This window comes from Apodemus sylvaticus, chromosome 2 (assembly GCF_947179515.1).
Source record: "Apodemus sylvaticus chromosome 2, mApoSyl1.1, whole genome shotgun sequence".
NCBI classification, from domain to species: Eukaryota; Metazoa; Chordata; class Mammalia; order Rodentia; family Muridae; genus Apodemus; species Apodemus sylvaticus.
The window spans coordinates 72337471-72353007 of NC_067473.1; the positions used below are offsets into that span (position 1 = coordinate 72337471).

The 15537-nt window shown below is 39.0% G+C and overlaps 1 protein-coding gene across 3 annotated transcripts in view; it reads left to right on the forward strand.

Moving 5' to 3' along the window:
- Window positions 1-15537, forward strand: part of Cul1 (cullin 1) — a 67387-nt gene that overhangs the window by 11802 nt on the left and 40048 nt on the right. For all 3 annotated transcript variants that reach the window (XM_052173585.1, XM_052173584.1, XM_052173587.1), the window contains exon 2: window positions 12095-12395. In XM_052173585.1, coding sequence (XP_052029545.1) covers window positions 12256-12395 — 140 coding nt within the window. In that variant the 5' untranslated portion in view covers window positions 12095-12255. The remainder of the gene's footprint in view (window positions 1-12094; window positions 12396-15537) is intronic.

Sequence of the window (15537 nt, forward strand, 5' to 3'; positions counted from 1 at the left end):
CCTTCTCAGAATTATTCTGAGTGGGCTGGTTTCCATTTTCACTGGGCTGCCAGCTGATTTCCTTATCACTCTAGTAGAGCCCCATGCCTGCGCCAGGAGTATTGGGGATTGAACCCAGGGCCTATGCACACAACATTCTACCACTGTCTATTAATTCATCTGGAGTAACATTCTTTAAGGTCAGCTCTCTGCAGACACTTACTACATACAGTCAATGACTTTTTCCAAACAGATCTTTTTATTGATAGGTGGTCAACCTTTGTGCTGTTGCACTCATCACACTGTATCTGGCACAACATAGGAGATCCTATGTCCTGGTGGCTTATATTGCCAGTCCTCATCTCTGTTCTTTTTTATACTTTGAGAATATTGTCCAGGCTAATGCCTGTCTGTACTTGTGCAGTTTTGCTTATTTCTTGAGGTGTGGTTGGTTTCCTTTGGCCCTCGGTTCTATATTTTACTCTTTTACACATAATTATTTTGACTTTTATCATGACACACCTATGAAGGTCAGTGGACAACTTTCAGAAATTGATTCTCTCCTTTTACCATAAAAGCACGGGGTGGTCAAGCTCAGGTCATCAGGGTCAGGACAAGGACCTTTACCCACTGAGCCATCTCACTGGCCCAGTTTTATATTTTTAAAAACTATCTGCTTGGGCATTCTCATTTTGTTGTTATTCTCAAAGTTAATATATGTAAAATTAAGACCCTTTATCTCCATGCTTCTTCACAAAACTTAATGCTCATACGAGGTTGTTTCAGGCTTTACTTTTGAGGTTTTGTAGCATGAGAACTTTGAAATTAAGTGTTCAGTTTAGTACTGCAAGAAGTTTCACAGAAACCCACTAACAGGTGTTTAAATGATCATTTAGCTGGTTTAGAATTGTTATGAAATAGCATACTTTTGAATGCCATGTGTGTTTACAATGTATTGTTAGGTGATTGCCTAAACAGGGCACAATTGGTTAAGATCATACTGGCAGCTATGGTCTGAACCTGTTTCTATAGCTCTTAGATATTTTGTAGTTTTTAAAATTTTATTTGTGTGAGTGTTTGGCCTATCTATATGTAAGTGCGTGCATCTAAATTGTGCATGGTACCTGGTTGTTGGTCATCGTATGGGTGCTGGGAATGGTCTGTATCCTGAAAGAACAGTCAGTGCTCTTCTGAGCTTTTGCACCATGAGAAATGTTCAAGTGTAACAAACTTGTCCGCAGAGACTAACATTTTCTTCCCACTTAAAGGTAATGGGTGGATTTTCCTGTTATCTCAATATTGGTGGGTATAAATGATACTGGCAAAAGCTGTAAGTAGCCAAGAAAATCACATGGTTCTTTTTTTTCCTTTCTGCCTCTCCATCTGTCTCTGTGTCTGTTTCTCCCTCCCTCTCTCCCCCTTCTCTCTCCCTCCCTCCCCCATCTTTCTTTCTCCCCCCCCCCCCCAAGCCCCACTCTTTCAAGACAGTCAACCTGTATATAGCCTTGGCTCTCCTCAAACTCACAGATCAGTTTGCCTCTGCCTCCTGAGTGCTGGGATTAATGGTGTGCCCCATTACTGCTTGGCCTCACTGCAGTTTCTTGCTAAGAGCAACACTGCAAAATGCTGTGGTCTGTGGCCAGCATTCATAATCAGGGAACTGTCACATTTCAGACAGGTAAATGAAAATCAAGATACTGTTTTCTTCATTCACAATGTCCCTCCCTGACTTCATCTGCATCTGAGTGTGGAAGGGTGCATGTGTGTTCCTATGGAAGTCAGAGGACAACCTGAGGAGTCAGTTCTCTCCTCCCTGAACTCGGGCCCTCGGGCTTTCAGTACATTCCTGCGGACCAGCCTCAGGCCTCAGTTCTAGCTGTGGACCCCACTCAGGTTTCTCTCACTGACTTAGGTCACCAGCTTCCTCCCCTGAAGCTGCCTTTTTTTTTTTAAAGTTTGTTTTCCTAGAAACAAAAATAAACTTGTGTCTGTATGTTGGTATTTGTTCCTATACATAGAAGGTCTCCTGCTTTGATCAGCTAATATCTGCTGAGAAATGGTTGTATGGTCAGTACCCAGAGGCCCTCCTCATTCCTATGCATAATTACACAGTACACCAAGGTGTAGACAGGTCTTCTTGTCGCCTGTTGATGGAATTTTCTTCTTTTTTTTTTGACAAATTGCTAGTCTTTTGCAGTGACTAAACTTGAATTTACAACTTCTTGTGATTTTGGCCTGTTTATTTGGGGGAGAGATTCCTAGAAGTGGATTTCTGGGCCAAAGGTAAAATGTTTCCATTTTAGGGGAAAAAAAAGCCAACTTTTGTATCATTGAACATTTCTACTAGTTAGAACTAAGTTGAAAATTTTTATAGATTTATTTTGTTTATTTCAAAGTATGTGTATATAGGGGAGAAGTATGTGTTCATATTTGCATACAGGTGCCCTCCAGATCCAGAAGAGACATTGTCAGATCTGGAGTTGAAGTACAAGTAAGCTGCCTGATGTTTGTGCTAGAAACTTTGGGCCTCTACAAGAGTCCCAAACACTGTTTATAGCTGAGCCCTCTCTCCAGCCCCTTGAATGTTAATGTGTTATTGTCTGTCCTGGAATTGAAAGAGAAATTGTTGGAGGTTTGAAAATACAAATCTGAGATAGCTGTTGTCGTCTTTCAGTTTTTTGTGCCACTCTTACACAGTCAGTTTATTTACCATAATTCTTACTTTATGTTTCTCATTTGGCCTTAGTTTTACTGCCTATGTCCTCTCTCAGGTAAACTTCACAAAGTTGTCAGACTAACATTTATAAACTCAGGTTAATAGAACTCCCTGTCTAGCTGTAGACTAAAGGCCTTGTGTACACTTAGAAAAAATGTACTCCCTCCTTGCCTCTTAACAGCTTTCTATACTCATTCTTCCCCCAGTCTTGTGTTATTCTCCTTGTTCACTGGTCTTCCTTGTTTGTACTTCTGCTGTTGAGATACTAGTCATCCTTGCTAAAAGATGGAAAACAGTTTGAAAGCCTTCCTTCTTAATCTTTATGGCCAGACAAGACTTCTTTTCCTTCTGAACTTGTGTTGCTATTATTGCTCTGTCTTTAGCAGGGTGATAAATTATATATATCACAAGACCAGTGAGTTTGGGTAAATCTTGGAAATTGTATTTTTGCTTGTTTACATATTGTTGCAGGGCAAGGTTTTAAGTTGGAGGGCTCAGTAGTCTTAGTGATAGTAAAAGGATGTATATATGTAGAACTCAAGGCAGCTTGTAGAGGTGTTCTTGTTTCTGTAAATGAGCAAAGCAAGTCATAAACATTTAAAGCTAGAGTGTTTAAGTTTACCCCTGACCCCCAAGGATTTATTTTTATTCTGGTGTGTGGCAATTAAAGTTAATACGAATGCTTGTAGTAAATTAATACAGTGGCTTTTTTTCTTTATCCTAGCTAGTTCCTCAGTAATGATACAGAGACCAAGATTTACTTAATCAAGATGTACGACACAAAACCTGGGCAGTCATTGATGTATTTTAATCGTCTAAGCAAATCCCTGAGATACTTGGATTTTAGTACTGGTCTGGCCCTCTGGGCTTCAGATGTATTTTCCCATGATGTGTCCTCTACCTTACTCTTCTCTCTCTCCCCTTCCCTTGGCAGGCTGAAATCCTGCCTGATACTCTCTATTGCCTAGTTTCTTGCTTTTCCAGCTTCTGTTGATAAGGCAGAGAATAAATGATGAACATTGTTTACACAAACTTGAGACAGGAGATTCTTGACATAAGCATTACAATGCTGTGTCCAGATTACAACAAGATATGAGGGCAGAGAAATGAGCATTTAAGTAACAGAAGGATAAACTTTACAGAGTATGCAATAACATAATGTCTACACTAGTATATGAGTGTTTTGCCTGTATGTGTGTCTGGTGCTCAATAATTCCAGAAAAGGGCACTGGATCCCTTGGAATCAGAGTTAAGAATGGTTGTGAGAGCTATTTGGGTGCTGAGAACCAAACCCAGGTCCTATGAATGAGCAGCCAGTGCTTTTAACTGCTAAGCTTTCTCTTTAGTCCTCCTTTTCCCCTTAATAACTTTGTTTAGGTCTTGTATACCTTAAAGCACACCTGTTTAAATTTATAATTAGATTATCTCTAGGAAAGTTAGAGTTATGCAGCCAAGGCTACATCTAATTTAGAATGTTTCTAAAACCTAAAAGATTTCTATGCCTATTTACAGTCATTTCCACCCTGGACCCAGGCAAACACCAATCTACTTTCTATCTAGAGTTACTTTTATTTAAAATTGGGAGCATGGGGGATAAAACAGTATTCTACTGTTGAGCTACTATATCAGTCCTGATTTAATTTTTATGTGCTTCAAGTCATAGTTGTTTAAATAGAAGTTCCTTTCACTTGTGTTTAAAAGAGACAATTTAAATTTTAAGTGAGAGTTTCATGAACCTTGAATTTCAATACCGAAACATAAAATAGTAAATGCTGTCCTTAGTGGATGTACAAAAAGAATGCTGAGTTTCAAATACACAGGTCGTATTTACAGCATACTAGCTTCTGTTCTGGTGTACTTAAATGGATTTATAAAAATGGTGAAAATTAAAAATAATTATTGAAGATTCAAATAAAAGTTTTGAATAAATTTGGAAGTATGAGTAAAAGTCAAAGCTGTGTAATGACAACAGTATAGACTTGTCCGCACCTCCACCATGAACCTTTTCAATTGTCTTTTGGCATAGTTCTTTTGGGAGCACCTAATGCTAGTTGTAATAGTGAGTTACGAGTAACTCTTGGAAACAGGCTCCTTTAGGCAGTGGAATAAGAGGCCCACCTTCATAACAAAGCTATGTGGCAGGGGATAGAATATAGATTCCAGAATTTCAATTTTTAGGTTGAAATCTTTGTCATTCAGTAATACTGAGTTTGAGCAAATTATTTAATGTCTCTGAGCATGAGGTTTTTTTTAATAAGATGTAGATGGTGTTGTGCTGCTCTGAAGGCTCTTTGAGTTTTGGGCAGCAAAGTAAGATCCTGCCTCTAAAACAAAACAAAAAGTGCAGTATGGGGCAGTCCAGTGTAATAACCTGTAGTGAATTTTAGTTTCTTTCCTTCTGTGGTCAATAAATGGACGGGATAGTTCTCTATGGTGGAGTGGTCTGAGAATGGTTGGGAAGGTGGTACATCAAAAGCAGGTTGTTTCAGAAGATTGGGATTAAATCATTTAACAAAGTATATATTTCTCTACTGTAGAGATTTTTCTGGGGCAAGATTAGAAGGGCAAGATTGATGACAGTGAGAGCAATGAAGACCACTCAGTTGATGGTCCAGGTGGAGGTAGTGCCCAGCCTCTAGTAGTCATGGGTGTGAAGAGACTGAATGGATTTAAGAGATAACTACAAAGCTAAAATTAATAAAACCGACTTTATGTTTCAATAAGAACAATAGGAATCAAAACGACTTCTCTTACCAGGGTGGGAAATACAAAACTAATATTTGTTTGAAGGAGGGGAGATGGGTCAGGAGGTTAGACTTGGCCTGTAAAAGATAGCCTTCTCAGAGGGCCCAGGGGGTAAAAGAAGGGCGTGGTGTGTAAGTGCCATAAGGAGAAAGTGGTGCTCTCCCAGTGTTTTTTTTTTTTTTTTTATTGATATATTTATTTACATTTCAAATGATTTCCCCTTTTCTGGACCCCCACTTCCCGAAAGTCCCTCTCCCAGTTTTGAGTTGATCAACAGAGCCTTTCTTTATAAGCTGGGAAGTCAGGGAGAAAGAAGGAGGAAAGACTGCTTAAGAGTTTTCAGATAAGATTTTGCAATGAACTTCCCTTCATTTTTGTTTGTGTCCTCAGATTGGGAGACTAAGTATAATGGTGACTGACTAATTGGCAGAGGAGCTTGAGGGCAGGCTAGCATTCAGGCTCTGTGGCTGAGATATCATACGCTGGCTTCTTTGGGCCAAGTATACAGAGAACTGTCAGTAAAAAAGCAGAGTGCAAATGTTTAGAAATGTAGTTTTTGTCAGAAAAGAAAGGAAGGTAGAGGCCAAGGGAAAATGTGGCATTTGAAGAGATTAGAGCATTAAAAATTAGCTAAGTACTTAACATGGCACAATAGGAAAAAGGGTTGAAGGCATAAGCATTAGTTAGACATCACCCATCACAGGCTCAAGGGTATGGAAGAGTGAATTCGGTTAACTTTTCCTTGAGAGGAATATGTTTAGGGATACCCTGCTCCATATGGACACTTTGGAATTTCCCCAGCATTTATCTCACCATGCTTAACTATCTAGTACTCAAAGGCCAATGTGATTTTTATCCTAAAGGCCCTAGTTTGACAGACTTTGAGGTAGAAAAATGCCAGAGTATGAGATCTTTGAGAATACATCCAGACTTCAAAGGAAATCTTGGAAGGCCAGACAACCAGTGACAGAATGAGAAGACCCTTCAGTTAGTGCCTGCAGTGCATAAAACTGGAAAGTCAAGTGTGTAACCCTGTTAGAGATGCTAGGAACTTGGCACACATTGCCAAGGAAAGCTGAGGCCACAGATAAAATGGTATTAGCACAGAGCCTCAGTGGACTGCAGTAGGAGGGCCTCCCCTGTGTGTGCTGAGGCCCTTCCACACAGCTCTGGATTCTATGCATCTCTTTGAGAAGTGCTTTCTCTTCTAGATAACAGTCTTCCTGTACTCCTATCCTTTTTTTTTTTTTTTGTCTCCATTTTCTGCCTTTTAGAATAGACTCCTGTTCATTCTCTGCCATTGTGTCCTAGAATTGTATAATTTGTTTTTGGTTTTACAGGAGCTCACAGTTGAGTTTGCCTTAAGGGTCAAAGGAAATTTTGAGCTTGGATTTTGAACAGTGTAAGAACTGTGAAGACTGGAGAATCTTGGAGGACTGAATGCATTTTGCATTATGAGATGGGTATGAGCATTTTGAGTGCCAGAGAAGATAGGTTTGGGTGTCAGGTTGAGGAGACGGAGACTTCTGATGGCTAATCTTGAGTTTCAGCTTAATTGGATTGAGAAGAACCTGAGACATTAATAAAGCACACCTCTGAGTGTATTTGTGAGGACCTCTCTAGGAAGGATTAACCAAGGAGAGAAAATTACTCCAGAAGGTGATTGGCATTCAGCCTCGCCTACTTGCCAGGATGCCCAATAGACTCCTGAAACTGACTGGCATTCTTGTTCTTTTAAATTAGGTCAAGGTATTTTGTTATAGCAGTGAAGTAGGTAACTAATTCATTAGCTATCACATAGCTTATTTGTGAATTCTGCTAGCAGATATGTGGGCTGTCTTCCCTATTCTTATAAATATTCTTTTTTTTTTTTGTTTTGTTTTTTGTTTTTGTTTTTTCGAGACAGGGTTTCTCTGTGTAGCTCTGGCTGTCCTGGAACTCACTCTGTAGACCAGGCTGGCCTCGAACTCAGAAATCCGCCTGCCTCTGCCTCCCAAGTGCTGGGATTACAGGCGTGCGCCACCACCGCCCGGCATAAATATTCTTATAAATAGCCAAAATCTGGTATACATATGCAGGTGTTTCTCTAAGTCTGAATAACTTTACAGTACATTTCTTTTCTTTTTTTTTAAAGATTTATTTATTATATGTAAGTACACTGTAGCTGTCTCAAGGTCACCAGAAGAGGGCATCAGATCTTATTATGGATGGTTGTGAGCTACCATGTGATTGCTGGGATTTAAACTCAAGACCTCTAGAAGAACAGTCAGTGCTCTTAACCACTGAGCCATCTCTTTAGCCCCTACAGTATATTTCTTAAGTATGTACCACATTGCAAGTAAAAGCCAGGGTGTTGTGTATACTTTTGACCAAGAGATAGAAAATAATCTTGTGAAGCCCAGGATCATTTAAAATTTTATCATATTAAAATGTTACTGTTCTAAGGCTGCAGAGATGGCTCATTGGGTAAATCACCTGTCACACAGAAGGATCAGAATTTATATTCTTACTCCCAAGTAAAGCCTGATGGGCATGATGGGCCTCCTGTAATTCTAGTATTTAGAAGATAGACATAATTCTGAGAACAAGAAAGCTGGCTAAACTAGCAGAATTGGCAAATTTGGGTTTAAGTGAGAGACCGTCCCTGTTTGATTATGTATGGTAGAGAGCAGTTAAGGAAGACAGCCACATTAACTTCTGGCCTTCATCCACATCCGTGTGCACACCATACCCATGAATGGTGATAAGGGACCAAACTAGAAAAGCTAAATTTAGGCTTATTTAAATTTAAAAGCACATTTTAGATATACTTTTCATTAACTCTAGGCTTTATTCTCAGAAAGCATTATAACATTTTGTCTTGCTAGGTTTTTGTTGTTGTTTGTTTTTTGTTTTTCAGCATCAGTCAGCCTAACCAAAGCAGTTACAGTCTTTCTTGAAAACCCCTAATTCTTGAGTTCCTGTTACAACTCTGATTTGAATCATCTCACGTTAACACTTCTCAGCTTTGGCTTCAGCAACAGCATCTGCTAAATGTTTTTAGTCTCAGTTTATAGAAATGAAGTCAGGTATGACACATTCTGGAGGGCTGGAGGAAGAATTGAGATGAGCACACCATTGTTTACCCTTAAGGTTTATGGATTCTGCCTTTGAGTAGAGATTTACTTAAAGGTCTTAAGAATTTATATTCTTTGGTGCTCAGCTTTCAGGGGAATAATGCCTGAAGAAACACATTAAAGTTTCTGACCTTTAAGTTAATGCAGTTGGTGACTCTGAACAGCCAGGTCTTGCAGAGTGGAGGCCGTCCTCCTTGAGTATATAGCCTCTTCTCTTAGGCCTGTTTATTTTGACTGCTGTGTTCCATTCTATTGTTCTGAAGACAAAAGTGAAGACTGGAAGCTATTGTAATTACATAGACTTCCTGAGCCAATGGCCAGTGTATAGGGATACAGCTGGTTCTGCCATCTGTACTTGGTTGGTGATGTTTCGTACCTTAGTGACCTATCAGGAGTATGTGACCTGTGCATCTTCCATTGGAATTGGAATGGATAGCTGGGGTTCCCGAGGAACACTGACATGGTAAAGGGGGCCTTAGCTGTCATTACTTCCCTCACTGGATACCTAATCTACATGCTGTGAGGACCACACTCTTAAATTATGTAGCAGATCTGTAGATGATGTGTTCTCAAAAACTTGTGGGACTTTGTCACCCAGCTTGGTGATCCTGTAATGCCAACAGCACTTGAAAACAGCCCAATTTCCTAAGTGTGTCTTGTTAAGATTTTGTTGAAATTAAGTTTTGGAGTGGTCTCAAGCCTTCTCTGGATGTGTAGTAAGAGAAGAAGAAACTTTTACTTAAACTATCTGAACTCTGATTTAGGAAATCTGAAATTTTCAGGTTTTTAATGACTTAGATGTTAGACTATAGAAAGTGTTAAAGTCAACAGTGATAATAAGCCAGTCATTTGTGGGTACCAATATTCTGCTTTAGTACTCTAGTTTTGCAGTCAGTTCATCTCACCAGCATTGGGTGATGTAAAAACAGATTAAGCACACATGCTTGTATTTTTGCACACATAACCTAGACTGGTAGACTCCAAAGCCACAGCCTATGTGGCTGTTGGCATGGTCTGATGAATAGTCCTAACTTGCTGAGGTATCCTGTGTGAGAGACTGACTGCTGAGAGGTAAATAAATACATGTCAGCTTTAGCTATAGGCTACCCTGCTTTCCTAGTTCCTGAAAGTTTGAAGGCCCTGTGAAGCAAGGACAGAGGTAACTGGTTGGTTTGCCTTGGGTTTTTGTGACCTGAATTACAAATCACTTTCTCAGCTCAATTGGCTTTCTGCTCTTTATTTCATCAATGCCTATACGTTAAGATTATTTGCCTACACTGGGGACTGTACAAGCTTGTATCTGCCCTTGAGATGTTATTGCAGTGTGCTTATGTTCCTTTCAGTCTTAGATTTGGGTTCATCTGCTATATTAATTATAACATACTAGGGTGAGGCTCTCTGGGAGATATTACAAATTTAAGATGAGGTTGTTCTTTACACTTACCCTATTATATAGATACTGACTTGGAAATCTTTGAGGACCTCAGATTGATTGATTGTAGGTTTAAATACTCAGTATGGATAACTAGAGAGAAGGCACAGAATACAAAAGCAGGGAGGGCAGTACAAAACACTGCATAGAGTATGTATCAAGCATATTGTTTACACTGGGATGGAAAATATTTTGTTATGTATGTGCCAGGCAAGTGGGTAAATGTTAAGAGGACAGTTTGCAGGACAGTATGGTCCTGGGGACTGACCATTTGTTTGGAATTAGGCAGACAGTTTCAGGTCTGCTACTTAAGAAGGGACAAGGGTTGGGTGCAGATGGATAGATGTATGAGAGTCCACTTTATAAAAATGATGGTGGCCACTGGAAGAGAACCAGTAGAGATTCAATTCAGTGCGAACTGTCCTTGGCAGTATCGATAGCACTCTATCAGAATCCCCCCAAGAGTCCTAAAAGGTGGGTGCAGAGATGTTCCCAATTCTGAGTTGGGCTACTCATGGAGAATGGACTTGGGTGCTGGAAAATATTTTCCTCCATTGCTGATAGGAATTAGAAGTTATTGCACAGTTGATTCTAGTTTAGACAAATTTAAGTTCTCCATGGGGAAATGGTAAAGGACTGACTGATGGGAGATTTAGGAGTAGAAGTTGATGGTATAGCATTAGTTTAAAGGCTGATTATTTTCAAGTGGGGTAGTACTGTTTCCCCCAAGGTGAGTGAAAAAAAGGTTGAAACTGTATAGGAAACATTTGCTGAATTGTTACTTTCTTTATATTTGAAGGAATCTTGCACTGTATTGATGTTTCACCTTTGAACACAATTGAATGCAGCAAATGAAATACATTTAGGATAGGAATGATGGTGTAGTTTCATAAAATATTTAGTCCTATAGCTCACATTATAAATGTTAGAGATGACTGAACTTTCTGTAGTCAAAAGTTAAATTATACGCACAACTTACAAGGACCTTGAATGGGCCCTGTGTTGTATGGAGTTTGGTAATGTTGATAAAAAGATATGGTGTGCTGAATGACTTGAGGTATCTCAGGCTTCGATTTGTAGACTAGCAGCCTGTGCTGACATCTCTCATCCTGTTTTCTTCATTGACATTTATTTCATAATGTCATTAAAAAATTCAGTATTTTTGATTTGCACTTAGAAACGTGTAAAACCTTTACATTTTGATGTGATATGTATAAATAATTCTATAGAATGTGCATATTGTGAAGTACCAACTAAATACAGAATGGTATTCCATAGGGTTCTTGATCGGTAACTCCAACATCAGAAGAATTACAAGTTGTGTTTTGAAGTAGCACCATACACTTAGAAATAATAACCATATTGTCACATTATTTCCATATTAACAATGCTATAATGATTTGGTAAGCATTTACTGTCAAATATTCTGTCTATATTCTATTTAATCTTTAAATTTTATAGCAGCCTTGTCAGGAAAGCAATTTGCCCCCATTTTGCAGGCAAGGGAGTTCAAGCTTAGCAAGGTGTGAGCTGAGCTTCAAAGCTTGGAATCCAGGGCACTTTGTAAATTTAGATAAATCTGCCCAAATTCCCTTGTTTTTTTTTTTTTTTTTTAAGAAAGAAAGCCCTGTGCCCTTTTATCTTTACACTTATCCGTGTTAGCTTTTCTTCCAAGTGCTAAGTGAAGAATTCCTAAAACTTACAGGCAACTAGTGAGATTGCATTACTTTTCCTACTTTATAGTAAACTCTTCTCATTTTTCTGGGAATTTCCTAGGTCTCTGCTGTGTTTTTCAAGTTTGTCTGACTGTTATGTAGGTCCAGTGCTATATTTCAACTTTCGATGACTTTAGAAGGTAAAGAATGACAACAGTCTCTTATACTTGTTTTTCTCAACATTTTTCAAGAGCAGTAACAATTGAATGATTCTGGATGAAATGTCTAAATATATTTTACATACATACCATATAGTGAGTTTATTTCCATGTAGAAAGTGAGAATGTCTGAAATACTTATAGACACCCACAGACTGTTTCTGTCATAGTGTCTTGTCCTGTTACGACCCCAAAAAGCAGAATTGATCACTTCCCTTGTATTTCCTTTTCAGGTTTGCCTGCAATGAGACTTTACTCTCTACACTTACAGAACATTCTTTCTGAGCTGCTGTGAATAAATTTGGAATGATATTGTTTATTTTCAACTAATGGAGAACTAACTGTATCTTGAACAAGGATTGCTGTACTGGACAACTTCAGAACATTGCTCACAATGTCATCAAACAGGAGTCAGAATCCTCATGGACTGAAGCAGATTGGCCTTGACCAGATCTGGGATGACCTCAGAGCTGGAATTCAGCAAGTGTACACCAGACAAAGCATGGCAAAGTCCAGATACATGGAACTCTACACGTATCCTCTTGCTTGAGCTGTGGTTAGTGTGTCTAGAGTTGGATTATTTAGTGTTATGGTCTTTGGATTATTAGGAATGTTACATTTCCTTCTTTGTTTACCTGTAATAAAATCTTAACTTTGTTTTTATATCTCTTTCAGCAGAGGTATTTTGGCTAAATAGATATTTAAGGTGGTGCTGGCTAGTAACCCTGTGTGCGTGCGTGCATGCATGCGTGCGTGTGTGTGTGTGTGTGTGTGTGTGTGTGTGTGTGTGTGTGTGTAGCACTCATGGAGGACAGTTTGAAAGAGTTACTTCTCTCCTGCCATCACAGTGTGGGTCTCAGGATTGAACTTTGATCCTCGTTAGGCTTGGCAGCAAGCACTTCTGTCTGCAAGAATGCCAGCTTTAGGCTCCCCTCCACCCCCATATCAGTAGCTTCTATGTATGTAGATTCAGCCAACTATAGATTGAAAATATTTGAACAAAAGTCTATTATACGTGCAGACCTTTTTTGTCATTCTCTGAGCTGTTGTGTAGCATTTGCATTGTATTAGGCATTTTAAGTAATCCAGAGATGGAGTATAATGTGATGATGCAGGTAAATTATATGCAAATCCTTTGTCATATTTTATCATGTAATAGTTTAGATTTCCCTTGGGAGGTCCTGTAATGAGTACCCCATTGTTTAGTTGCTTTTCACTGTTCTATTGCCACAATGAGACCCATGACCAAGGCAACTCAGAAAAGAAGATAATTGGGAGCTTTCTTAGAGTTTCAGGGGGTGTGTCCAGCAGGCAGGCAGGTATGGTACGGGAGCAGTGACTCAGAGCTCACATCTTATCCACACCTTGGAGGCAGAGGGGTTAATTGGGAGAACATTGTATGAGCTTTTGAAATCTCAGAGCCCATTAGTCCCAGTGACTTCAACTAGGCCACACCTTCTAATTGGAAATAGTTCTACCAACTGTGGAACAGTTATAAGCCTATGATATCCATTCTCATTCAAACCACCACACTTGTAAACATGGAGAAGTAACTATATAAAATTCAGGTCCTTAGCAATAACACCCATATTTCTAAGTGCTCAATAGCTAAATAATAAAACATATTGTATAAAGTTCTGTGGGCAGTATTGTCCTAAGTGGGTTTAAATGCTCATTGTGGTTGCCGTCATGTTACAGGAGAATAGGGTGGTTGTATCACAAACAGTCTGGTTCACAAAGTCCTAAAATAGTTTTTATCTGTCCTTTACCAGGCAAAAACTGCTTTCCAGTTCCAAAAGACATACCTAGAACAAAAGCTTGAATATTATGGTCCTATTTGTATTACACAGTTCTAAGAAAGTATAGTAGTTAACTTTAATGTTTGCTCTGACAAACCAGCTTAAGGAAATAAGGGTTTATATGTGTTTATAGTTCACAGGTACAGTTCATCACAGCAAGGAAGATGTGGAAGTAAAGTCAGGGTGATCAGGAGTTCAAAGACACCCTCAACATAGCAAGGTCAAGGCTATCCTAAACTTCTTGAGGCCTTTTAAAAAAATGAAGAATGATGCTGATCCCAGAAGCAGCTATGCTGTGGGCACTGTGATGGCAGGAGTGTGCAGCTGCTGGCAGCAGTGTCCACAGGAAGCAGTGTGATAAGTGGTCGTGCTTCTCTTGTTCCTCTTCTGTCTAAAGATGCTATGCTGCCCGTGAGCTGGTACTGCTCATCCAAAGTGGATCTTCCCCCTCTGCTAATCCCCTTTTAGAATTCCCCCACAGGTACCCACCAGAGATGCTTCTTGTAGGTAATCCACAATGGAGATTAACCATCACAAAAAGCAATTATATTGGGTTTTGGTTCATAATGTATATGAAGAACTATGCTGTTGCTTGTAAAAGTTATAAGGTTTTAAAAGGCATAATTCTTGATATTATAACGTTTTTAAAGATTTATTTTTATATACTGTGTATGAGTGTTTTACCTACATGTATGTAATATGCACCGCATCTATGCTTCATGCCTGAAGAGAGCACCTCTTCTCCTGGAACTGGAATTATGGATGCAGTGCTAGGAACTAAAGCACTGCTCCTATGCAGGAGCTACAAGGAAGAATCCTTGTACCACTGAGCTGTCTAGCCCCTAATTTGTAGTTTCTTGATTCTATACAAATATAAAATTAAAATTAGAATTACCGGTTGGGCTTGGTGACTTCGGTCTGTAATCCCACCAGCTCTAAGGAGGTAGAGTCAGGGTGATCAGGAGTTCAAGGACATCCTCAGCATAGCACGGTCCAGGCCAGCCTAAACTACGTGAGAGCATCTTAAAAAAAAAAAAAGATGAAGAAATAAAGCTCAACTAATTTAAATGGAGCAAATTGATACTGATCCCAGAACTTTCAGTTGCTCATTTAATTGGGATATCAGTTTAAAACTTCAGTATATATCAGTACTTACCAAAACAGGTTATATAACATTTCAAATACTTTAATTTTAGAATGCTTAAAATTAACTTATAAATAAATGTCTATTATATAGATCTAATATATATATATTCCTAGCATATATTCATATATTCATAATATACATGTATGTTTATACTTTAATGCATTTATTCTGTATGACTTTTTTAAAAATAGGGACTGAAGAGATATCTCAAAGTTAAGAGCACATATTCCTTGCAGAGAACCTGGGTTCAGTTTCCAGTACCCATGTTAAGTGGCTCACAACTACCTGTAACCAGCTCTAAAGAATTGGATATCTCTGGCCTCAGGTAATCCCACACATACACACATATACTCATACACAGAGACATAATCAAAAATTTAAAAAGCTTAAAAGCAAAAATAAATTTGGGTTGACAAGATAGCTCAGTTAATAAAGCCTCAGCTACCAAGCCTCATAACCTGAGTTAAGTCCTTGGATCCTACATGGTAAAAGTTAAGAACTAAGCTTGCCCTCTGACCTCTACAGGCATGCTGGGGCATGTGTGCCACCTCTCTTATCACACTAAAACAAACAAAATAGTTAAAATATGGGTCTACCACGTGTGATGGTGCACCTTTAATTTCAGCAGAGGCAGAGGCAGGCAGATCTCTGAGTTCAAGGCCAAGTTCAACTTAGGACAGCCAGAGCTCTATTACACAGAGAATCCTGTCTCAGAAAACAAAAAGCAAAA